The sequence below is a fragment of the Piliocolobus tephrosceles genome, chromosome 15 (assembly GCF_002776525.5).
Source record: "Piliocolobus tephrosceles isolate RC106 chromosome 15, ASM277652v3, whole genome shotgun sequence".
NCBI classification, from domain to species: domain Eukaryota; kingdom Metazoa; phylum Chordata; class Mammalia; order Primates; family Cercopithecidae; genus Piliocolobus; species Piliocolobus tephrosceles.
The window spans coordinates 87,518,339-87,544,559 of record NC_045448.1 but is presented as its reverse complement, the minus strand read 5'-3'; the positions used below and the strand labels follow the sequence as shown (position 1 = coordinate 87,544,559).

Here is a 26,221-nt window from a genome sequence, read left to right as displayed (position 1 = left end):
GAGACAAAGAAGGATATTATATATTAATAAAAGATTAAATACAGCAAGAAGATAAAACAAGTATACATATTTTTGTATATAATAACAGACTGTCAAAACATATGCAGCAAAAGTGGACAGAATTAGAGAAATAGTTCTTCCGTAATAGTTAGACAATACCCCACTGTCAACAATGGGTCTATTAACTAGATAGGAATTAGGTAGGAAAACGGGGTCCTGAAGAATGAAGGCAGAGCACAGTGGCTAACACCTGTAATCCTAGCACTTTGGGAGGCTGAGGCAGGTGGATCACCTGATATCAGGAGTTTGAGACCAGCCTGGCCAACATGGCAAAACCCCGTCTTTACTATAAATACAAAAATTAGCTGGGTGTCATGGTTTGTGCCTGTAATCCCAGGTACGGGAGGCTGAGATAGGCAAATCGCTTGAACCTGGGAGGTGGAGGTTGCATTGAGCCGAGATTGTGCCACCACACTCCAGCCTGGGAGACAGAGCGAGACCCCATCTCAAAAAAAAATAAAAATAAAAATAAAATAAAACAATTAGATCTAAAGATGTATACAGAATACTACCCAACAGCAAAATACACATTCTTCTCACATATACATGAGACATTCTTTAGGACAGACCATATGTTAGACTTAAATCAAGTCTCAGTCAAATTTAAAAGATATATAAGCTATCTTCTCTGACCACAACAGGATGAAATTAGAAGTCAGTAACAGAAAGAATACTGGAAAATTCACAAATGTATGGAAATTAAGCAACACATTCCTAACCAATGGGTGAAAAAAGAAATCACAAAGGAAATTAGAAAATACTTACAGATAAGTAAAAACCAAATCAGAACATACCAAAAGTTAGAAGGTGCCGCAAAAGCAACACTCAAAGGAAAATTAATAGCTATAAATGCTTACATTAAGAATGAATGCCAGGTGTGGTGGCTTAATCCCAACACTTTGGGAGGCCAAAGCGGGCATATCACTTGAGCCCAGGAGTTTGAGGCCAGCCTGGGCAACATGGCGAAACCTGTCTCTATCAAAAATGCAAAAATTAGCTAGGTGCTGTAGTCTATGGGTAGTCACAGCTACTTGGGAGGCTGAGGTGGGAAGATTGCTTGAACCCAGAGGCAGAAGTTACAGTGAGTTGTGATGGTGACCCACCTTGCACTCTAGCCTGGGTGACGGGAGTGAAACCATGTCTCAAAAAAAAAAAACAAAACAAAACCTCAGGTGAATAACCTAGCTTTCAACTTAAAGGAAATAGAACAAGAACAAACTCAACCCAAATCTAGCAGAATGAAGAAAATAATAAAGATAAAAGCAGAGACAAACAGAACTGAAAAAGAATAGAGCATTAACAAAGTCCATAGTTGGTTCTTGAAAAAGACAACAAAATGTATACACCTTAACTAGATTGACTAAGGGAGAAGGTTGAAAGTACTAAAATCAGAGTTGAAAGTGGAGACATTACTACTGATTCCACAGAAATAAAGATTATAAGAATACTATGGACAATTGTATGTTAATAAATTGTGTAACCTAGGTGTGATGGACAAATTACTAGAAACATAAAACTTACCAAGATTAGAACATGAAGAAATAGAAAATGTGAACAGACGTATACCTAGCAGGGAGAGTGAATCAGTGATCAAAAATATCTTGACAGAAAAGCTGTGGACCTGATGACTTCGCTGGTGAATTCTATCAAACAGTTAAGAACTAACACCAATGCTTCTCAAACTTCAAGAAATTGAAGAGAAGAAAACACTTCCTAATTCATTCTGTAATGCCAGTATTGTCTTGATATAATATCAGACAAAGATGCTGCAAGAAAACTATAGACCAGTACCTCTTATGAACATTGGTGCAAAAATCTTTAACAGAATACTAGCAAACCAAATCCAGCAACACATTAAACACATCATGGCCAAGTGCGATTTATCCTGGAATGCAAGAATGATTCAACATACAAAATTTGATCAGTGTAATATATCACATTAACAGAAAGAAGAGGAAAATAAACTCACATTATCATCTCGATTGACGCAGAAAAGGCATTTGGCCAAATTCAGCACGTTTTCATGCTAAAAACAACTAGGAATAGAAGGAAATCACCTGAACATAGTAAAAACCATGTATGAAAAGAACCACAGAGACTATCATAGTAAATGGTGAAAGACTAAAAGCTTTTCCTCTAAGATCAGGAACGAGGCAAGGAGACCCACTTTTGCCACTTCTCTTTAACATAATACTGAACTTGGACAAGAAAAAAATACTTAAAAGTATCTAAATTGGAAAGGAAGAAGTAAAAATCTGTTTGCAGCTGATACTATAAGTGTAATACCCTAAAGATTTTTCAGAAAAGACCTATTAGAACTAATAAATTCAGTAAAGTAACAAGATATAAAATCAGCACCAAAAAAATCAATTGTATTTCTCTGTATTAACAATGGACAATCTGAAAAGGAAACTAAGAAAACCCATTTTCAATAGCATCAAAAATAATCAAATACTTAGGAATTTACTTAACCAAGGAGGTAAAAGACTTGTATAATGAAAATGATGAAATATTACTGAAAGAAATTAGACATAAATAAGTGGAAAGATATCTCATTTTCATGGATTGGGAGATTAAATATTGTTAAGATGTCAGTACTACCCAAAGCAATCTTATACATTCATAGTGCTATCCTTATCAAAATCCCAATGACATTTTTTGTAGAAATAGAGATATCTGTCCTAAAATTCTTATAGAATCTTAAGAGACCTTAAATAATCAAAATAGTCTTAAAAAAAAGAAAGTTTGACAACTCTCTTCCTGGTTTCAAAAGTTGCTACAAAGCTACAGAGATAAAATCAATGTACTAAACTGACATAAAGACAGACATATAAACCAATGGAATAAAATAGGTATCCAGAAAAACTGTGCCTGTTGTCAACTGATTTTTGACAAGGGTAGCAAGACCATTCAGTGGAGGAAAGGACAGTTCTGAACAAATGGTGCTGGGAAAACTGAATATCCATATGCAAAAGGATTTAGTTGGACCTTTACCTAACAATGTATACAAAAATTAACCCAAAATGGATCAAAGACCTAAATGTAAGAGCTAAAACTATGAAACTCTTAGAAAAAAACATAGGACAAAACTGCACAACATGAAGAACAAACTGCTGGGCATGGTGATGTGTGACTGTAGTCCCAGCTACTCAGGAGGCTGAGGCTGGAAGATCAGTTGAGGCCAGGAGTATGAGGCTGTAATGTGCTATACTCATGCCTGTGAATAGCCACTGCACTACACCCTGAGCCACATAGATCCATCTCCAAAAAATAGAGTAGACAAACTAGACTTCATGAAAATAAAAAATTTTCATGCATCTTAAAAAGATTACCTGGCAGGACACAGTGGTTCACGCCTATAATTCCAGCACTTTGAGAGGCTGTGATGGGTCAATTGCTTGAGCCCAGGCGTTTGAGACCAGCCTGGGCAACGTGGCAAAACCCCATCTCTACAAAAAAAGAAAAAGAAAAATTGTATATTAAAAAAATAAGAAAATGTTACCAACAGAGTAAAAAGGCAACTCATAGAATGGGAGAAAGCATTTGCAAATCATTTATCTGACGAGAGATTGTATTCAGAATATACACACAACACCTAAAATGCCACAACAATAAAACGACTTGATTCAAAAAGAGGCAAAGGACTTCAATAGACTTTTGGAATTTCTCCAGATAAGCTGTACAGATAGTAAGCACATGAAAAGATGCTCAACATCACTAATCATTGGGGAAATGCAAATCAAAATGACCTCTTACCCATTAGAATGACTACTATCAAAACAACAACAAAACCCCCAGAAAATAACAAGTGTTGGTGAGTATGTAGTGAAATTGGAACCTTTGTATACCGTTAGTGAGAATGTACAATGATGTAGCCATTGTGAAAAACAGTACAGCTGTTCCTCAAAAAATTAAAAATAGAATTACCATGTAACCTAACAGTTGTACTTCTAGGCATATGCACAAAAGAAATCAGGGTCTCGAAGACATGTTTGTACATTCATGTTCTTCACAATAGCTAAAAATTGGAAGTAACCCAAGTGTCCATTGACAGATGAATGGTTAAGTAAAATGTCGTATATACATACAATAGAATATTATTGAGCCTTAAAAAGAAAGTTCTGACGTATGCTACAACATGGATGAACCTTGAAAATATTATGCTTAGTGAAATAAGCCAGTCAGAAAAAGAAAAATATTCCACTTAAAGGAAGTAACAAGGGTAGTAAAATTCGTAAAGACAGAAAATAGAATGGTGGATGCCAGGAGTTAGGGGAAAGGGGAAATAGAGAGTTACTGTTCAATGGGTACAGAATTTTAGTTTTGGGAAAGTTGAAAAAAGTTCTGGGCTGGGCACGGTGGCTCATGCCTGTAATTTCAGCACTTTGGGAGGCCAAGGCAGTCGGATCACCTGAGGTCAGCAGTTCGATACCAGCCTGGCCAACATGGTGAAACCCCATCTCTGCTAAAACTACAAAAGTTAGCTGGGCATCGTGGTGGGTGCCTGTAATCCCAGTTACTTGGGAGGCTGAGGCAGAATCACTTGAAACCCAGGGGGTGGAAGTTGCAGTGACCTGAGACCGCACCATTGCACTCCAGCATGGGCAACGAGTGAAACTCCGTCTCAAAAAAAAAAAAAATAGTTCTGGGTGGAGGTGATGGTTGCACAACAATGTGAATATTACTTTATTCCACTGATTGTACACTTAAAAATGGTTAAGATGGTATATTTTATGTATTTTGCCACAGTTTTAAAAATTGGAGAAAACACTACTGATCATAAAGCATATAATAAAGACATGTCTTACCTTTAGCTGATGCTGGTATGAGACTTATAATATGTTCAGGCTTTCCTTAAGTTGCTGGTTTCTAGAAATGATTAGTGACTGTATAGAAATTGTACTCTTATGATTGTGGGAATACTACTTATTGATTATTGGAGCAAGCTCTGGAATGCATTTACAGTAATTTTTTTTTTTTAAGTTCTTAGGGCCAGTACCAACAAATGTAAGAAGGGTGTTTTGAAATTTTGTCAAGTGTAATAGGATCATACTTTTCTTTTAAACTACTCTGATGTTGTTTCTGGAAATAATGAATATTCACTATGTTATTTTGATTTTATGTTTGTCCTTCTATATGTTTTTCTACTTAATAGACACATTTAGATCACAATAAGAATGTAATTGAGTGCCAATAAACCTGACTTACCCTTGATTTTTGGTGTTCTGTTCTAAATTTAGATATCCAAAGAGAAGAAGAAAAAGTGAAACGATCTGTGAAAGATGCTGCCAAGAAGGGCCAGAAGGATGTCTGTGTAGTTCTGGCCAAGGAGATGATCAGGTCAAGGAAGGCCGTGAGCAAGCTATATGCCTCCAAAGCGCACATGAACTCAGTGCTCATGGGGATGAAGAACCAGCTGGGTAAGGCTGCACTTAACCTTACAGTCAGCTTGTAATGCCAGTGTTGCTGTTATTATCAACATGGGTTCCTTGAATAGGAAAAACTCTACTCAGGTTCTTATTCTTTGTATTTTCTTAGTGTTGAGTGTCGTACAAATGCAAAATATAATAATGTTGTTTTCTTTTGTTAGTATTTTCTAAATAATAATGAAATCTACATATAAATCTGCTTTGTTTAGAAGTTAGAATGTATTGAACAATGTTATCAAGTGACCTGAGAATTCAGTTGTAGAAGTAAGGGGCCAGCTTAGATGTTTGGAGGGAGACTGAAGAAAAGAGCTTTCTACCTTTGTCCTAGTCCCAGAGCAACCCCAGGCAAAATGTTACAACAGGCTGTGGGGCTTTGGCTCATCTCCTTTTCTCCTTCATCTCTGTCTATCTAATGCTTCGTCACATCTTAGGAATCTGTAGACCACATTATGGGTATTCAGCATACATGTGAACTGTCCATTTTCGATGACTTTTAGGAACTCATGATATTTAAAATAGGAATAAACATGGTTTCCTTTCAGTGTCCAGTACAGTACTGTTTGTGGTCGTTCATCTAGTTGGTTTCTTTTCTTAATTTCCATTAAATTATGAAGTAGTTCTAACTCAGAACTATAATTCTTTAGTAATGGCAGCAAATGACTGTCAGATACTTAGATAGAATACAGACTCAGAAATCATGGAAAGCCAGGCATGGTGGCATGCAGTTGTAGTCCCACCTGCTAAGGAGGCTGAGCAAGGAGAATTAAGTGCTTGAGCCCAGGGGTTTGAGGCCACAGTGAGCTATGATTACACCTGTGAATAACCATTGTGCTTGAGCCTGGACAATATATATAGCAAGATTGTGTCTGTAAGAAAGAAAGAAATTATGGAGAAATTTTTCACTAAAGAATATTTTCAACTCTCTGTCAGATACTTCATTGATCACACTCAAAAGAAGTTAGAAGATGAAGTGATTTAATTTATAGAATGGTGCCAAATGAGTTTCTAATGCATTATTTGGTTGTATTTCATTCTGAAGGTATTTTCTTCACATTCAATTTTAACATTCAAATGTGGTTTTAAAATATGCCTAACCATTAATGTATCATTAGTTTTCTTTGTCCAGATACTGAAGAGAATAATCATGGGCTGGGAAAGAGTAAAAAAAATGACAAAATGTTTGTACCACATCATCTTTTAAAAAAATCTATCAAGATTATCTTTTATTTATTTACTTTTTGTTCTTTGAGGTGGAGTCTGTCACCCAGGCTGGAGTGCAGTGGTGCAATCTTGGTAACTGCGACCTCCACCTCCCAGGTTCAAGCGATTCTCCCGCCTCACCCTCCCAAGTAGCTGGGATTACAGGTGCCCACCACTACGCCCCCTTAATTTTTGTATTTTTAGTAGAGATGGGGTTTCACCATGTTACCCAGGCTGGTATCAAACTCCTGACCTCAGGTGATCTGCCTTCCTCGGCCCTGCAAAGTGCTGGGATTACAGGCATGAGTCACCACTTCCAGCCTATCTTCACTTTTAAATACCATGTTATTTCAGCCCTTAAGTGATGATTTTAGGTTCTTGAAATACTGGATATATCACCTAGATATGACTTTTGACCAAACTGAGTATCAGTGCCATAAAGAAATAGTTTAATCTTATCATGTTTGAAAGCTCAAGTATTCTTGTCTTTTATAACCAGCTTGAAAGTTTCAGATTTATTCTCAATTTTTCCTGCAACATGCTCAAAAGACACATGTTCAGTTGACCATGATAAGCTTGTTTAAAAATTTTTCACTCTTTCCTTATTGCTTATTTTGCCTTTTTTCCTCTATGAATAAAGCAGTGTATGCACAGCCTCTTTTTTCCAATTGTGGAGATGAAAGCAGAGGATAATGTAATAAATCTTTATGTACCTATCATGCAGAACTAATAAAATTTATATTTTATTTATTTATTTTTTTGGTGGAGACAGGGTTTCGCCATGTTGCCCAGGCTGGTCTTGAACTCCTGAGCTCAAGTGATCCACCCACCTCAGTCTTCCAAAGTGCTGGGATTATAGGTGTGAGCCGCTGCACCTGGCCCAGAACTAATAAAATCTAACGTTTTGTTGTATTTGCCTGCTTCTATATTATAAAAGAAATAAAGCATTATTACAAAAGGTGAAGCTCCTTTACTACCCCTTTCCAGTTTCATTCTCTTCTCTCCCATCCTCTCCAGAGAAAACCACTGTTGTGAATCTTAAAATTTACATGAATGGTATCATACTATAGATACCATTCTGCGTCTTTTTTCTCCATTTATCATTGTTTTTGAAATATGTTCATATGGATAAATGTAGGTGGGGTACAATGGCTCACACCTGTAATACCAGCCCTTTGGGAGCCTGTGGCAGGAGGATCACTTGAGCCAGGAGTTCGAAACCAGCCTGGGAAACATAATGAAACCCTGTCTCTATAAAACAAGACAAAAAAACCCAACAGCAACCACAATAAAATGATCTATGTATATATAGAGAGAGAGGGAGAGCATGCTGTAGTCCATTGATTTGAACTACTAGATGAAATTACATTGGTGTATCACATTTTATTTTTCTGTTCCCCTTTTGATGGATATTAAGGTTATTTTCAGGTTTTGCTATGTGTAAAGGTTTAGGACAGTTGTATACTCAGAAGTAGAATTGCTAAGTAAATAGCTGGGTTTAAATTTTACTAGAATTACAAAATTGCTCTCCAAAGAAGCTTTACTAATTTATATTTCCAGCAGCAGTTCATGAGTTCTTTTTTTCATACCTTTTTAATTGGTATTGTCATACTTTTTTATTTTTGAGAAATGTTATCTTGTGTTAATAGTTCTCTCAGAGCTACTAAACTAGAGCATTCTCTTTTCTTTGCCGTTTCTTCCTGTATCCTGATTCCAAAATACCTTTTCAGCCAGTGATAGTAAGTAATCATTAGTCTGCATGGAAAAAACTCTTTTATCATACACTTTCAGCAGTATACATAACAAAAGCTCCCCTGTGCACTGCACATAAGAGCCTATTGTTTAAATATACACTCATAACAATATGTTAAGTTGTTTGTTTCATATATACTGTAGCTTTACCAGAATTGAAAAGTGAAGTATTTGCTCTTTGGCCTCTGAATGTTAAGGTGCTAGGGTTCTATTCTAGATCCTCTGCTCCTTTACATCTTTACTCCCACTAGTTGATCTTATCTAACCCCATGCCTTTAAATGCCATTGATTTTTAAATTTTTATCTTCAGGGCTGACTTTATCTCTAAGTGCATAATTGGCATCTCCACTCAGATGTCTTAAGGGGTATCTCAAAATTGATATGCCTATAAAAAAAAATCTTGATTTTCCTTCTCCCACCACTTTCTCTTCTTCCAGTCTTTCTACTATGAGAATTTTTTTATTTTAATTTTTGGCATCATTAAAAAATTAAACATATGTGTACTCTGGGTTACATTATAATTGATGAGTTTCTTGAGACTTCAATCCCCCATTTGCATTTTTGTTTTTGAGGTTTGGTGTCAAATTTCACTGTGGCAATCCAGTGTGAAAAGAGGAAAACCCAACTTACTATGTAAATGTCCTTACCAAAGAAATCCCATCTGATGCAAGGATTTTAAGTAGTCTTTTTTTATTTTATTTTTTGAGACAAGGTCTCGCACTGTTGCCCAGGCTGGAGTGCAGTGGTGCCATCTCGGCTCACTGCAACCTCAGTAGTCTTAATGGAGAAAAGTGGGAAAGGAGTCGCCGGACAGATAGATGAGAACAGTATATATATGCATAGTTCTCAAGTATTTTATCTGTAGCATAACCCACATTATAAGTGGTGTTTTAGTTCAGCAAAGTATCACATGAAATTTATGTTGTTAGTGTGAATTTTATTGATTTTTGAAGTTTTTTTTATATTTAAGTTTGTTTTTGAAATAGTTTTTTAATTGTACAATTATAGGCATTGGGCATTTTTACCCAATTAGTAAAATACACATAAGTAAAGCCAACAACAGAAAGTTGTTTGTAACAGGGGAACTGTTAACATTTTATTTTTCTTCAGTGAAGGATTGAATTAGTAAATTATGATTTATTCAGGTTTCAGCATAGTATTCAGCTATAGAAAGATGTTAATGATGCATCATTTAATAAGAAATCAAGTTGCAAAACAGTATATATAGCATGATAGCACTCTGTAAATAAGTAAATAGAGGATGTGTTTGTGTAGATGTGTAAATAAATAAGTGGATAAACAGAGGTCTGAAAAAGGTTTATTCTCAGGAGAGAAGTTGGATTGTTTGAATTGTCCTTATTGTTTTCTCTTTAACTTCTTATTATGAAAATTTTAAGCATATGCAAAAGCAGAGTGAATACCCAAATGAATCTCTATGTACCTATCACCCAGCTTAAACAATTGTCAACTCTTGGCTGATTTTACTTAATTTATATTCATCCCACCTAGTCCCTATGTTTTTGCCTGGGAATCCGTATACATTTATCCCTTGGTGTCCACAGGGGGTTGGTTCCAGGATCCCCACAGATACCAACATTTGTGGATGCTCAATGAAGTAGTATTTGCATATAACCTACACATATCCTCCTGTGTATTTTAACCTCTAGATTAATTATGTAATATCTAATACAATGCAAATGCTATGTAAATAATTGTTATACTATATTGTTTAGGGAATAATGACAAAAAGCTTATCCGTGTTTGGTACAGACACAGCCTTTCATTTTCATTGTTGTTGAATATTTTTGATATTGAATATTTTGTTGTCTTTGGTTGGTTGAATTTACAAACACTGAACCCACAGATATGGAGGACAAACTGTAATTTCATTTATAAGTATTTCCATATGGATTTCTAAAAGAAAAGCATTGTATCCTTCTATTCCTTGGGGCATCTTTTCAGTCCTGGGGAACTTGTATCCTACAGTGCTTGGATGTGTGCATGTACATTGCCTTTGCACTGTTATTTTCTGTTTCTTTCTGAAAGCAAACAGTCTTAGTTATTGGATTTCTTAGACTAGTCCTTTAATTTTCTTATCTTTTCCATGTTCCATTTTGAGGATAATAATAGTTAATGCCTTCCTCATAAGCAGGTTGTGAGGCTCACTTCATTGTCTGGCATAGTAATTGCTGTATAGATAGGTTCTAAATATTATCATCATTATCATGATCAATTTTGTCTGTGTAATTACTTTTTGCAAAATTTCCTCAACTTTATTTTCCATTTTTTCTCATGAATTCTTTATTTTGGCTATCTTAACTTTAATTTTCAAGAAAGAGTTCTCAGTTTCTTATTTAAAAAAAAAAAATCATTCTGTTCTTCCTCGTTGGTGCAGTATTTTCTTTTGTTAATGATAGTTGTCTTTTTGAAATTTTCTTACGTTCCGTATACTGTTTCTCAGAACTTCTCCCAATCATCCTCTTCTTTCCTATCCCACTTCTCTTTTTAAAGAAAGAGGTGGGTGGGAGGGAGGGAGGCAGAGGAGAGAGTGGAAGGGAGGAGGGTAGGGGAAGCTAGATTTAAATACAGGTTTTCTGAGTACCTGCCCTCCCTAGTCTTTTCAGGCATATAGACTGAGCTACAAAAACCAAAATGTTAATTCATTTAATAAATATCTCTTAAAAGCCCTATTATGTGCTAGGCATACTGCTGGGCACTGGGGTTAAAATCGTGAATATTACAGGCACAATCACTGCCCTCTAGGTATGGGGTAAATTGCAGATAATTGAAGAAATATAAAAATTTAAAAATAATAAATTTAATAATCAAATGGATTTTTTTTTTTTTTTTTTTTTTTTTTTTTTTTGAGATGGAGTCTCCCTCTGTCGCCCAGGCTGGAGTGCAGTGGCCAGATCTCAGCTCACTGCAAGCTCCGCCTCCCGGGTTTACGCCATTCTCCTGCCTCAGCCTCCCGAGTAGCTGGGAGTACAGGCATCTGCCACGTCGCCCGGCTAGTTTTTTTGTATTTTTTAGTAGAGACGGGGTTTCACAGTGTTAGCCAGGATGGTCTCGATCTCCTGACCTTGTGATCCGCCCGTCTCGGCCTCCCAAAGTGCTGGGATTACAGGCTTGAGCCACCGTGCCCGGCCTCAAATGGATATTTATAATTGCAAACTGTGATATGCACTGGGAGAATGTAAAAGAGAAATGTAGAATCAGGGATGGCTCCTTTCAGGCACTAATGAATCCTGAAGGAAGATGAACTATTAAGTTTGTGGGGGCGTGGGAAGCGGTGTGCCAACTTGGATGGCTAGCATATGTGAAGGCCCTGAGGCCAAAAAGAACTGAGCATTCCTGGCACAGAAGGAAGGTCTGGGAGGTTGAGTACTGAGCAAGTGGGAGGAATGGCTGGAGAGGATGAGCAAGGAGGTGAAGATGACAGTTTTTACAGCTGTTAGAAGAGCAAGGTTTCTCAAAGACAAATTCAAAATAAGACGTGCTGTAGCAATGCAGATAAAGTGCAATGCGAGTTAAGAGGAAAAGTATTTTGGGGAGAATCAGGGCAGCATCTGAGTCTAGAGGGATTAGGTGTACTAAGGCACAATTGAAATATTTCAGGCTGTGTTCAGGAAACAGTTTGACAGGAATGCATGAAGGGGAGCAGTGGGAGGTGAGGCTGGAATGGTAAGTTGGAGTCAGAGTTCTGAGATATCAGGCTGAGGAATTTAAATTATTTTGTAGACATTTGAAAGCTTTAGCACATTATAAGCACAGAGCACAGGTGCAGGGCGGGACAGTCCATTGTGATTGGAGGCAGTGGGACCTGAGAGGTAAAGGAGTGGAGTAGGGAAATGGTTAGTCTAGTGAGAATGGAGTAGAAGACACAAGAACAGGTGCAGAGTGAAGGTATATAAACAAGGCTGAGATGCTCTGAGCCTTTGAGCCTGGAAAGAGACTTTAAGGCCATTAACAGACACTGGAAATACAGGGAGAGGAACAGGTCTAAGAGAGGAGTCTTCACTTGGGCTGATCAGACTAGCCCCAGGAAATCAGTGGCTATTTGGTTCACCTGGCCTCTGCAGTGCCTAAGCTTTTGCCGGCAGGAAGGATTCCTAGACAGCATTGTTGTGTTGGTTAATAGTGGAATGTTGCTTGTTGGGAGATTAAATACAGCAAAGTAGGTACCAGGATAGAACTTGGGACAGGGCAGGAAGGAAAAGACTATATTTTGGGAGTGGAAAAAGAGAAAACTAACCAAAGTTCCTGAGATGTCTTTGTTGTCTTTCCGTGGCCCCATCCCACCCCTAGCCTGTTGCTGCTTTGAAAAGCCAAGATTTAACAAAGTCATTCCTCTTTCTTAAGATGTTCCCCTGTTAAAATGCAGATACCTCTGGGGAGGGGTAATCTGTTCAGCCTTGTCACGTATTAATACATTGTCATGATTAGATGCTTTCCAGGTGACAGCTTTCTGACAGCAGCTCCTTGTAGTGTAAGACAGATGATGAGTGTGTTTTGATTGGAAGAGAGGGTTAAGGGAGAAGTTCAAAGGTGGGGCAGGAAATAGAATTACCATATGCTCCAGCAGTTCCGCTTTTGGGATCTACCCGAAAGAATGGAAGGCAGGGACTCAAATAGGTATTTGGATGCCAATGTTCATAGCAGCAGCATTCACAATAGCCAAAAGGTAGAAGCAACCCAAGTGTCCATTGACAGATGAATGGGTAAACAAAATGTGATGTATCTGTATAATAGAATATTATTCAGCCTTAAAAAGGGAGGAAATTCTGACTTATGCTATAACAACATGGATGAATCTTGAAGGCATTATGCTAAGTGAAATGAGCACTTCAAAAAAGGATGAATACTACACGATTCCACTTACATGATGTACCTTGAATTCTCAAATGTAGATGCAGAAAGTAGAGTGTTGGCTGCCAAGGGTAAGGGGAAATGGGGATTGAGTTGAGTGACGGTACAGGGGTTCAGTTTGGGAAGATGAGAAAAGTTCTGGAGATGGATGGCGGTGATGATTACACAAAAATGTGAATGAGTGTACCTACTTCCACTTAACTATATACTTAAAAATGGATACATTACAAATTTTATGTTATGTATAATTTTGGGTTAAAATAATGTATGTATATTTTACCATTAAAGCAGTGGAGCAGGTGTGAGTGCTGAGCTATGGTGGGATTTTGAGTGGCAGAGATGCATGAGAGCTCCAAGTTCTTATATATCAATGACAGTGTGTCTAGAGGGGCAGGCCATGCAATAAAAGGGAGGCCCAGGTAGGGTAGTACATCCACCTAGCTACCTTTGTCCTTTTATTTTGTTTTCTTCTGTGCTTTGATTGGAGTACCTGAAAGTGAGTTTGCAAGTTATGGATCTTTGGGGTCAAGCATAACGTTTGTGAAGTTTAAACCAATTTGTTAAAACACATTTTTAAATAATTTTCTAGTATTTTTAACTTAAGTGTTACAGATTTTGATATGATTTGGCTCTGTGTCCCCACCTAAATCTCATGTTGAATTGTGATCCTGAGTGTTGGAGGTGGTCCTGGTGGGAGGTGATTGGATCATGGGGGTGGTTTCTAATGGTTTAGCACCATCCCCCTAGTGGTGTCTCATGATAGAGTTCTCATGATCTGGTTGGTTGAAACTGTATAGCACCTCCCCTATCTGTCTCTCTCTCTCTGTCTCCTGCCTGCCATGTGAAGATGTGCCTGCTTCCCCTTTGCCTTGCACCATGATTGTAAGTTTCCTGAGGCCTCTCCAGAAGCCGAAGCCTATATAGCCCACAGAACTGTGAGCTGATTAAACCTCTTTTCCTTATAAACGACCCAGTCTGAGGTGTGTCTTAATAGCAGTGTGAGAACATACTAATGTAGACTTATTGTTTTTTAAAATGCTGTAGAAATATGTAAAATAAAAGTAATTGTTCACCAATTTCTTTGTCTTGGCCTCAGCCCCCTTACCCACTGGTAGCTACTATTTGAGTACCATACGAACTGTCCTGCAGTTTGCTTTTGTTAGTCTAACATTATGTCATTTTATACATACCACACACATTTATTACTCAGGTCTATAAATTTGAGCCCTTAAATAAACAAATTTTGCATTTAATATTAAATTATGATCTAGCATATGCAAGATTAAAATTCAGTTTCTTTAAGGCTTGCTGAATAATAAGTAATCTTCTAAAATAAATACATATCCGTGTCCTGTGTTGTTCATGATGGTGTTTATTCAAGGATTTTAAGTTTTCCCCTCCAAAACTTTTACAGATTTCAGTTCTATAGTGCATGATCGTCTTTTTCAAATGAAATATTTGCCCCTACATAAGCAAAATACAACATTAAATGAAATTTTTAAAGGGAGTGAAAAAATCATCTACCTTCCTCACAAATTGTTTCATATTTAATTTTAGTTGTTATTCATATGAATGTTTATTTTATACTCTGTAAATACCATATAAAAACACATCATTGGCGTTAAGTGAGAGTGACACTAGGCAGTCATCCCTCTAGAATTTTAAAGTCCAATTCCTGTTAGCAAGCTGGATCCTCAGAAACCCTTCTCCATCCTCCTGTTTTACTTCCCACAGCAGTGCCTTTGCTGAGCTGTTTTCATAGTATTCCTTTGCTTTTTGTTGTTGTTGGCGTTGCCCAGGCTGGAGCACAATGGCACAATCTGCTCACTGCAACCTCTGCCTCCCGCGTTCAAGCTACTCAGCCTCCCAAGTAGCTGGGATTACAGGCGCCCGCCACCATGCCCAGCTCATTTTTGTATATTTAGTAGAGACGGGGTTTCCCCATGTTGACGAGGCTGGTCTTGAACTTCTGACCTCAGGTGATCCACCCGCCTCGGCCTCCCAAAGTGCTGGGATTACAGGCGTGAGCCACCCGCCCAGCCCTCCTTTGCGTTTTTGTGGTGGATAAGAAAACAGCCACATGAAGATTATTTCTATAACTTCTATACAATTAGTGGTGCAGTCAATAAAGATTATATACTTTAATATTCCTTAATATTAAAAGCCATGGAAGAAATTTATCTTAGAAGCTATCCTGAAAAAAAGTCTTTCCTAGTGAAACAGTGTTGCTTTTACCAGTGAGTGTCCTACAGCCCAAAACAGGATTAACTTTTATGTTTTAGCTGTTGATATGCTCACAGCTAAACTTAATCTCAGTTGCAGTAGCTTTTATTAGCCTAGGCCACTGATTCTCAACTGGGGCTTGGGAGACATTTGACAGTATTTGGGGCCATTTTCAGTTGTCACAACTAGGAGGAAAAAGGGTGCTGCTACTGGCATCTAGTGGGCAGAAACCAGGGTTGCTGCTGAACACCCTAGAATGCATAAAACAGCTGCCTCCAACAAAAGAATTGCCCAGCCCAAACTGTCAATAGTGTGGTTGCTGAGATACTCCAGCCCACATTTATGGAATCGACTCACACTTTTGAGCATTTTAAATTTATTTTATTGTATCTGCCATATACATCTTTTTGATAAACTGCTTCAAGTTATTCTTTTCAAGTGGAGCATGTAAGTAATAAATAAACATGACTTTAAATTTTTAAAGTTTCTGAAATGTACATGGTTTCGATACTCTTTTGTGACATCCTTTTGGTTTTGGTTCACCATATTATAGAATGTTTGTACTATCTCCTTTTAATTTTTATCTTTCTGTTCATTATTATTATGTGTTAGAGATTTTTTTGGAAATCATGATGTACCCTTTAACTGTTTTTTTTTTTTCTTGTTACAAGGAAAAAGTGTCTTACTCTCAAGGGATTTTTACTTTTGAGGCTCAAATGTTTTTAATATCCCTTCTCTGAGCTTTCATTTATCATTATTGTGAAATGTCATAAGATTTCATATTTTCTTATAATCTGATTCATTGTGTTTGTAAATGCCGGTTTTAAGTTGGCTTTTAAAACCCACACTGTTGGTCTATTGAGTCAATGTATTGCTCCCCTGGGCTCTTGCTACCAATGAGCTGCATGTTTTTGATGCTGTTTTTAACATTATTTTTACTTCATTTTATTTTTATTTTATTTTTGAGATAGGGTGTGTTGCCCAGTCTGGAGTGCAGTGGTGCGATCATGACTCACATAGCCTCAACCTCCGTGGCTCAGGTGATCCTCCCACCTCAGCCTCCTGGGTAGCTGGGACTACAAGCATGAGCCACCTTACCCAGCTAGTTTTTTGTAGAGAAAGGGTTTCACCGTATTGCCCAGGCTGGTCTCGGTCTCCTGTGCTCAAGTGATCCGCTTGCCTGGGCCTCTCAAAGTGCTGGGATTACAGGTGTGAGCCACTATGCCTGGCCCCATTTTTATTTGCTAATTTTAAAAAAATTTGACTAAAATTTTAATAATTCCCACGCGAGCCTGTGATAGGTAGAAAGAGTTCTGTTTTTGTTGCTTTCATTATTGGTGTCCAGATTATTTTCAGAATATTTTCACTGGGTTCCACATCTACTGATTATGAAACTAATTTTTTTTTTAATTTTATTTGAAATGAAGTCTCGCTCTGTCTCCCAGGCTGGAGTGCAGTGGCACGATCTCGGCTCACTGCAAGCTCCGCCTCGTGGGTTCATGCCATTCTCCTGCCTCAGCCTCCCGAGTAGCTGGGATTACAGGCACCCGCCACCACGCCCAGCTAATTTGTTGTATTTTTAGTAGAGACGAGATTTCACCGTGTTAGCCAGGATGGTCTCAATCTCCTGACCTCGTGATCCGCCTGCCTTGGTCTCCCAAAGTGCTGGGATTATAGGCGTGAACCACCGCGCCTGGCCATGAAACTAATTTTTTAGTTACTTTGCTTCCATCTTTAGTTGTTGATATTATAACAAGGTCATATTTATAGCAGAAATTGTTTTTATGTGTATAATATCCCTTTTTCATTTGTATCAGGTGTGGGGTTGTAATGTTACTTTATTTTTACATGCTTTAATGTTTTTTAAATTGAGGTTTGTGTTTTTAGAAACTAGTAGACTCACATACATGTGGTATACCTGTATTTGCAAGAAATAATACAGAGAGATACTGTGTACCCTTCACCTACTTTCCCCCCATGGTAACATCTTGCAAATCCGGAGTACAATCTCACAGTCAGGATATTGGTATTGATGCAAACTACAGAATATTTCCATCAATATAAGGATCCCTCATGTTGCCCTTGTATAGCCACACCTACTTTCCTCCCATCTCTGCCTTAGCAGCCACTAATTCTCCATTTCTATAATTTTGTCATTTTAAGAATGTTGCATAAATGGAGTTATATAGTTATGTAACTTCTTGGGATTGGCTTTTTTCACTCAGCATATTTCTATGGAAATTAACTCAAGTGTTTACATGTATCCATAGTTCATTTCTTTTTATTGCTGAGTAGTATTTCATTATATGGATATACCAGTTTATTTAACCATTCACCCATTAGTAGGACTTCTGAGTTGCTTCCAGTTGTTGGCTATTATGAATAAAGCTGCTATAAAAGTGTACAGGTTTAAATTTCCACCAGCCAATGTATGAGTGATCGTGTTTTTCTGCATCTTCTCCAACATTTGTTGTTGTCACTGTTTTTCATTTTAGGCATTCTGATAGGTGTATGGTGCTGATTGTGGTTTTAATTTGCATTTCCTTCATGGCTAATGATTAAGAACATCTTTTCATGTGCTTATTTGCCACCCGTATCTCCTGTTTGGTGAAATGATACTTCTTTACTTTTCTGTGTCTTCAGAATTCTCTTTGATGAAATGTTTAAAAGTGAACCTTTTTTATTTCTGGTTTTTAATTTCTTTTCCTACATCAGTTGCTTTTTGTCACCAGTATGTGGATGTTCTGTCTATAATTTAAAACACTGGGAGAATGAGCTGCTATTTCCTTCTCCCTGCTATTTGTCATATGAATGTGGTTTGTTTTTTGTTTTTTGTTTTTTGTTTTTTTTTGAGACAGAGTCTCACTCTGTCATCAGGCTGGAGGTGCAGTGGTGTGATCTTGGCTCACTGCAAGCTCCACCTCCCAGGTTGAAGTGATTTTCCTGCCTCAGCCTGCCAAGTAGCTGGGATTATAGGCGCACGCCACCACACCCAGCTAGTTTTTGTATTTTTTAGTAGAGAGAGGGTTTCACCATGTTGGCCTCTATCTCCTGACCTCGTGATCCACCCACTTTGACCTCCTGAAGTGTTGGGATTACAGGGGTGAGCCACTGCACCCAGCCGAAATTTTTTTTTTAAATAAAGAAATGTTCTGGAAGTTTTATGATCAATACAAGAAAGAAAAAACATATTTCTGACCCAATACTAAATCTTTCATTCTATGTAGGAGCACTTGAGTCTTTATAAAACCACCTCAGTGTTAAATTCATTTATTGGTTTTTTCAACAAATGCTTGATTGTCGGCTGTGTCAGGCACAGTGCTAGGCACTGGAAATAAAATAGTGAGTCTTCCCCCAAATAAAAGGAATCTAGTGGCCAGGCACAGTGGCTCACACCTGTAAATTCCAGCACTTTGGGAGGCTGAGGCAGGTGGATCACCTGAGGTCAGGAGTTCGAGACCAGCCTGGCCAACATGGTGAAATGCTGCCTCTACTAAAAATACAAAAATTAGCCAGGTGTGGTGGCATGTGCCTGTAATCCCAGCTACTTGGGAGGCTGAGGCAGGAGAATCGCTTAGAACCCGGGAGACAGAGGTTGCAGTGAGCTGAGATCACACCACTGCACTCCAGCTCTCTTGGGCAGCACATATACTAAAATTGAAACACTACTGAGAAGATTAATGTGGCCCTGCACAAGGATAAATACAAACTTTGAAGCATTCCTTTTTTTTTTTTTTTAACTTTGTCCACCAAGCCTCTACAGTATGGAGCTGTCAGTGGGACTGGCAGGACCACGTGGAAAGGCCCTGAAGTTGGAGAGAGCCTGAATCCAGACAGATCTCCAGACAGGCCTGCGGTAGGGAAGGCATTTCAACAGAAAGAGCTGTGACCAATGGAATGCTGCTCAGTTTATTTGATATTCCTCTCTGTGTAACTTTGATCTTTGTAGTTTTAAATGTGATCAACTAATTTTTACATTGCTGACTTCGTAATGTTTTCTGTAGAATTTTAACCTATTTGGGGGGATGTGGGAGAAGTTTTTTATTATAGTTACATATACATAAGAAAACTTGCCATTTTAACTATTTTTAAGCATGAAATTTGGCATTTTAATTAAATATATAATGATACTTTGAATGCTGTGGTCTTTTGAAGATTTTAGATAGGAATTTCTTTTTCAGTCTAACACATGCTTTCTGGGACTTTCTACCATTAAATAATGCTTTGTTTATGGATTGATTCATTTATTCATTCAGCATCTATTTGTTGATTGCATTGTGTACATTCAGTGTATTGTTAACATAGTGGGACGCAGTCACTACTCTGATGCAATTTATATTTTAGTATATAATATGTGTTCTTGGTTTTTGAATGTGGTATTTTTAGATTAAGCCACCCATGCCTATTGAATGTGAATCTACTTTGGTCTTAATGGGTTTGTACAATCTATTTGAGGATAGTTTTAGTATTTTAAATAGCACCTGAGTTCATTAGAATACTATCTGGCAACTCTATGATTAGAGTTTTGTTCAGACTTTAGAATTAGTGTTACATATACTTCATAAAATATAATGGGTGATATTTTTGCTTTTTTTTTGTAGTATTAGCTAAAGAATATGTTCAGCAGCAAATAACAGAAAACTTTACTACAGTGGCTTATATTATAGCAGAGTTGTGGAACTAGGCCTCTTTCACCTCTCATTGCCTGTCCCTGCTTCGAGCTGGTTATCTTGTACGTGTGACATGGGCCTTTCCATCAGTGCTTTCTCAGAGTCAGGAGCTGACCAGCAGCACACCAAGGTGTGGTCATGCATCCTAACCAATTCCCACTCATCTGGGACATTCTTAAGATACATTTATAAACCGCTTCAGCAGTAGCACTTTATATTTGTATGTGCGTGAGAATTTACAAAGCTCTTTGACATGTGATCTCATTCGATCTTCACAAATAAGGAAAACAGTTCAGCTTGCTGAAGATGACAGGAAATGGCAGAGATGGGGTTCAAACCCAGTTATCTCTAGTCTAAGTAATATGTACACTAGAACAATCAGGCAGAAAAAAAGCCCAACGATTCTCTGGCATGTTGGTTTTGTAGATTCTGGAGGAAACGCCTGATGCCAGGTGTTGCTGCATTCTACTGATATTAAGGACTGGAGTCCTTCCAGTCTCATCATACAAAATGGCAATCTTGAATACAGACGGCCCTTCTATTACTCTTGATTTCACCTTCAGGGTACAGTTGTTTTTATTTTTTAGTAAATTTATTTTTTGAACAGTTTTAGATTCAGAGCAAAATTGAATAGAAAGTACAGAAGATCCATGTACCCCTGCCCTCACACGTGCATAGCCTCCATCACTATCAACATCCCACACCAGAGTGGTACATTTGTTACAATTAGTAAACCTTTATTTATATGTCGTTATCACCCAAAGTCCATAGTTTACATAGGATTCACTCTTGGTAATGTACATTCTGTGGGTTTGGACACATGTATAATGCTATCCACAATTACAGTATCAGTAAATACAAAGTAGTTTCATTGCCCGAAAAATTCTCTGTGCTGTCTTTATTCATCTTTTTTCCCTACTAACCCTTGGCAACCACTGATTCTTTTTTTTTTTTTTTTTTTTTTTTTTTTTGAGACAGGGTCACGCTCTGTCGCCCAGACTGGAGTGCAGTGGCCAGATCTCAGCTCACTGCAAGCTCCGCCTGCCGGGTTTACGCCATTCTCCCGCCTCAGCCTCCCGAGTAGCTGGCACTACAGGTGCCCGCCACCTCACCCGGCTAGTTTTTTGTATTTTTTAGTTAGAGACGGGGTTTCACCGTGTTCGCCAGGATGGTCTCGATCTCCTGACCTCGTGATCCGCCCGTCTCAACCTCCCAAAGTGCTGGGATTACAGGCTTGAGCCACCGCGCCCGGCCGATTTTTTTTTTTTACTGTCTCCATAGTTTTGCCTTTTCTAGCATGTCATATAGTTGGAATCATACAATACGTAGCCTTTTCAGATTGGCTTCTTTCACTTAGTAATATGCATTTAAGTTTCTTCCATGTCTTTTCATGGCTTTTAGAGCTCATTTATTTTTAGTACTGAATAATATTCCATTGTCTGAATGTACCAGTTTGTTTATCCATACACCTGCTGAAAGACATCTTGGTTTCTTCCAAGTTTTGGCAGTTATGAATAAAGCTGCTATAAGACATCCGTGTGCAGGTTTTTCTGTGGACATATTTTTAATTCATTTGGATAAATACCAAGGAGCACACTTGCTGGATCATATGGTAAGTGTGTGTCTGGCTTTGTCTTCCAAAGTGGCTGTACCATTTTGCATTCCCATCAGTAATAAATGAGAGTTCCTGTTGCGGCACATTCTCACCAGCATCTGGTATTGTCAGTGGTCTGTATTGGGCCATTCTAATGGGTTTTTGGTGGTATCTCATTGTTTTAATTTACAGTCCCCAAATGACATAGGATGTTGAACATCTTTTCATATGCTTACTTGCCATTCATATTAATATATCATCTTGGTGAGTTATCTGTTCAGGTCTTTTGACCATTTTTAAGTTCAGTTATTTTCTCATTATTGAGTTTTAAGAGTTCTTTGTATGTTATGGATAGCAGTCCTTTATCACATATATCTTTTACAAATATTTTCCTGCAGCTTGTGGCTTGCCTTCTCATTCTTTTGAAGGTCTGGCTATTTTTATTATGAAATAATTGTTACCTGCCATACCGTCTTATTTCATTTTTCCTTTTGGAACATAGGAAATACATTTTTTTTATACCTTAGTTTGTTTTGTGCTGCTATAGCAGAATACCTGAGACTGAGTTATTTATTCAGAGTAGAATTTTATTTTATGCAGTTCTGGAGTCTGGGAAGTTCAAGATCAAGGTGCTGGCAGGGTTGGTTGGTTGGTAAGGGCTGCATTCTCTGGAGGGTAGGCATACTGTGTTCTCACATGGCAGGAGGAAGGGCAAGGGAGAACAAACTGCCTCCTGCAGGCCCTTTTCTAAGGGTACCTGATCCATTCACGAGGGTGGAACCTCATGGCCTAATCACCTCTTTTTTTTGTTTTAGTTACCACTATTTTTATTGTTGCATACAACAGTAAAACAACATAATTTTAACAGTGTTAAGTTAAAAAATTAGAAATGGAGTTAAAAGATTTTTAAAAAGTGAAAAGGCATATAATTCCCACTACTGTTAACTCAGCTGAATCTGTCATTTGAAGCTAGAGTATCTCAAAAGCTGATTTTCTCCCCTTCTAGGCAGTTTGTACCAATATTTCAACAAACCTTGAAGATTTGAAATGACTTATCTCCCACAGTTATCAAATCTTGAAAGTGTTTGCAATAAATTCTAACATATTGTGCTTTGCATGTTTACTTCTTTACACTTTCTTTCTTTCCAACGAATTATTTACCAAGTTCACTGCTTCTGCACTGTTCGGAGCTGAGCTGTAAGCATACACCATCGCCCTCTGCTGGGTGAACATTTAGCATCCTGTGAAGAGTAAGGTCTGATTTCCCTGAGTTCTAAAGTTAAACTTTATATTATGATTAACTCATAAAATATCAGTATTATTAAAGGCTCCACCTCTTAATACTATCACAGTGGCAACACCTGAATTTTGGAGGGGACATATTCAAACCATAGCAACCACCTTTGTCTTGAGTTTCAAGTGTACAACATAAAATTAGTCTGGCCTTTTAAAAATCCACTTACCTAATCCATTTTGATTGGTTATCAACTTGAATGTTTTTGTAGTAAGTTTTATTTCTAAGTTTATTTTTGTGTCCTCTTTTTCCTACAACATTGACTCTTCCTTTCTTGTACCTTCTAATAATGAGAAATTTATACCTTTTTCAAAATACAAATGACTCAGTGTTTAAATACTTCTCTAGTCATAGTTTTTTCCATGTCTCCCATCTGTTTACTTATTTTCACTAATTCAGCTCAAAGAAGTTTATTGAACACATACCATGTTCAGGTACTCTCTCTGGGTTACAGACTCAGGATGCAAATAATAATGCAACTTATATATAAGGATGTATCAGGACACAAATTATAAAATAATACAATTACAGGCTCATGTAGACATCAGGCTTTATAAACAAAACTGTATGGAATTTGCTTTATTTTTACCCTTTTCTTCCCATCTTTATATAATCAATAATAACTTTTAACATTCTATCACTTTTTATATCATTTTAATGGCATATGTAATTTATTGCTTATTTCAGCCTCAGATTCTTGACACTTCCTCTGTCATTCTACTAATATTAATAAATATTTTATTTTCCCATGTCAGTGTTAAGAGAAATGAAGTGTTCTCTGCAACTAGCAAACTCCCTTACTCCTTTAGAAAATACATGTGCTATAAATGTCAGACAGGCATTTCTCTGGTCACTCTTGCTTTCCCTTAGATGTGAAAGCTTCCTAGGGTCTGGATTCCACCAGAGGTAAACCTATAGTGTGACTCCTGATTTAGCCAGGAGGAAGGAAGTCTGTGCGCCAGTTTTAGGGAACAGCTTGTATATGACAGCTCTCAGAACTTCAAGTCTCAGAAATTCTAAAACAGGTTTGGATGGTTGCCAACTCTTTGACATGTTAAAGACATTGAGGGTGGGGCAATGATCTTTTGATACTACCATGATTTCTTATAAAGAAGATTGTAGTAGGCATATAATCTCAGACTACAGAAGGTTTTTCTCTAGTAAGGAACCACCTCACACTGACACACATACACATATTCACTGTATCTATCCTAGTTTCTCTCATTTTTCTGAGGACCAGTGATAAGCTGGCTCCATACCGAACAGACACTGTCCATAGGCTGGTGAATGGGGAGCTCTACTTGGGTTCCAAAGCCTTCTCTTTTCTACTGTGGCCTTTACAAGGTCTGGAGCTGTTCCTCCTATCTGTGATTTTCCTGGGTGTCACAGTTACTCCGAGCTGGTTTCTTTTCCTAAAAGTCAAGAGTGGCTTCAGGCCACTGTCCAGATTGGTCATCTGGTGTGCATGCTCACTGAATTCACATCAGTAGTAACCCAGATAGCATACAATTTAGAAAAGTCAGTCTCTTGGTCAACAAGGACAGTAATTAATTTAAAGGCACACAAATAACCTTGGGAGTCCATCTGCTACTGCTGTTATTTATTGGAATGGCTCATAATTTGGCTGTGTCTCTTTATTCCATCCTGTTGAACAATCCTGACTGTACACATTATCTTTCAGCGGTCTTGCGAGTGGCTGGTTCCTTGCAGAAGAGCACAGAAGTGATGAAGGCTATGCAAAGTCTTGTGAAGATTCCAGAAATTCAGGCCACCATGAGGGAGTTGTCCAAAGAAATGATGAAGGTGACTTAGGGCTAACCCTGCTTTCCTTTCCAAACCCCGGAGTCACTCTAAGCAAGTAGCAGTGATCCAGGGATGAGGGTGGGTGGGGATGAACAGACTACACCTGCTAGACAGAATTAATTTTAAGGAGTAGCTGTTAACATTGATCGAAACCATTTGAGCTCAGCATGGCAGAGTCTGGGTCAGATTGCCAGTGCAGTGTTCTGTAGAAATAGCAAAAGTCTACCCAGAGCTCTAGAGGAGGTGGGGGATCCAAGGAGCAACCATTTAGGGATCAAGGAAATAAAGTTTGTGGGGTCCAACATAGGCAAGGAGATGGAAAGAAACTTGATTTACAAAAACAGGCAGAGACCATATTTGGCCTGCAGCAGCTGTAGTTTGCTGATCCCTGTTTTAAACTAAAAAGGGAGAGACTGAGAATCAAATAGAAAGCACGTAAATACCTGCCACCCCCAGGATCAGGGTCTGGCAAGGACCTGTACTCGTGGCCTTCAGACAAGGACAGGGATAAAGAAGGCATTGCTGCCAAGCCCCGGCAGCCACATACTGTCCTATCTCCTAGTCTGTTCTTCTAGCCATCTTGAGAAGCAGGGATTTTTGTCCTCTTTTTACATAGACAGAAACTGAGCCTTTGGGTCATCAGGTAGTTTTCCTAAGGTCACCTTGGTTGTAAGTGAAGATCTGGAGTTGGGACACTGATGTCTGACGTTGTCACAGTGGAAATGAGGATGGGAGGTCCCTCACACAGATGCTGTTTCCTGCTGCAGACCTGTGACTGACAACCAAGAGTGTGCACCTCAAATTCTTGTATAGAGGCTGTGCGTAGAAATCGCCTCCCTTCGTCTCAGTGAATTTCATTTATGAACTTGAATTGTATACAGGGTTTAGGGCATGGGAGAGAGGGGCTGGAAAAGAAAATTGCAGAAAAACAACATAGAAAGCCCAGGGCCCAGGTTGTTTGAATGAGAAGTCCTTGGGCAGTAGCAGTAAGGAAGGAATGGGTCAGGAGGGTATGTCCTTTACAAATAGCATGTAGGTGTCTTGCCCCCAAGTTGGTGATCACTGTTCATCTAGAACCAGATAATAAGATCATTCTTGGAGTGCCTTCAGGCTTGCTCATTTTAACTCAGAGCCACCAGGATCTGAGAGGGAAGCCTTTTTCAGAATCTGGGATCTTTTTCATAATGGTTTCTGAATACTGGGAGTAATACAGATTTGGAGGAAGGCTTGCGTCTGGTAGATTCTGAAGGCCCCAGTAGGGGCTCAGCTTCACAAGGGCAGGAACACATCTTAGTCATTCTGTTTATCCCCAATCCTATTGTGTGGC

The 26,221-nt window shown here is 38.3% G+C and overlaps 1 protein-coding gene and 1 non-coding gene across 4 annotated transcripts in view; both read left to right on the top strand.

The window, feature by feature from the left end:
* Positions 1-26,221, top strand: part of LOC111551124 (E3 ubiquitin-protein ligase RNF103) — a 117,749-nt gene that overhangs the window by 87,020 nt on the left and 4,508 nt on the right. For all 3 annotated transcript variants that reach the window (XM_023224940.2, XM_023224937.2, XM_023224939.1), the window contains 2 exons: positions 5,301-5,480; positions 24,773-24,894. In XM_023224940.2, coding sequence (XP_023080708.1) covers positions 5,301-5,480; positions 24,773-24,894 — 302 coding nt within the window. The remainder of the gene's footprint in view (positions 1-5,300; positions 5,481-24,772; positions 24,895-26,221) is intronic.
* LOC111551150 lies at positions 19,163-19,264 on the top strand. The gene has a single exon (XR_002734282.1). It is a non-coding gene; the product is annotated as a U6 spliceosomal RNA (small nuclear RNA).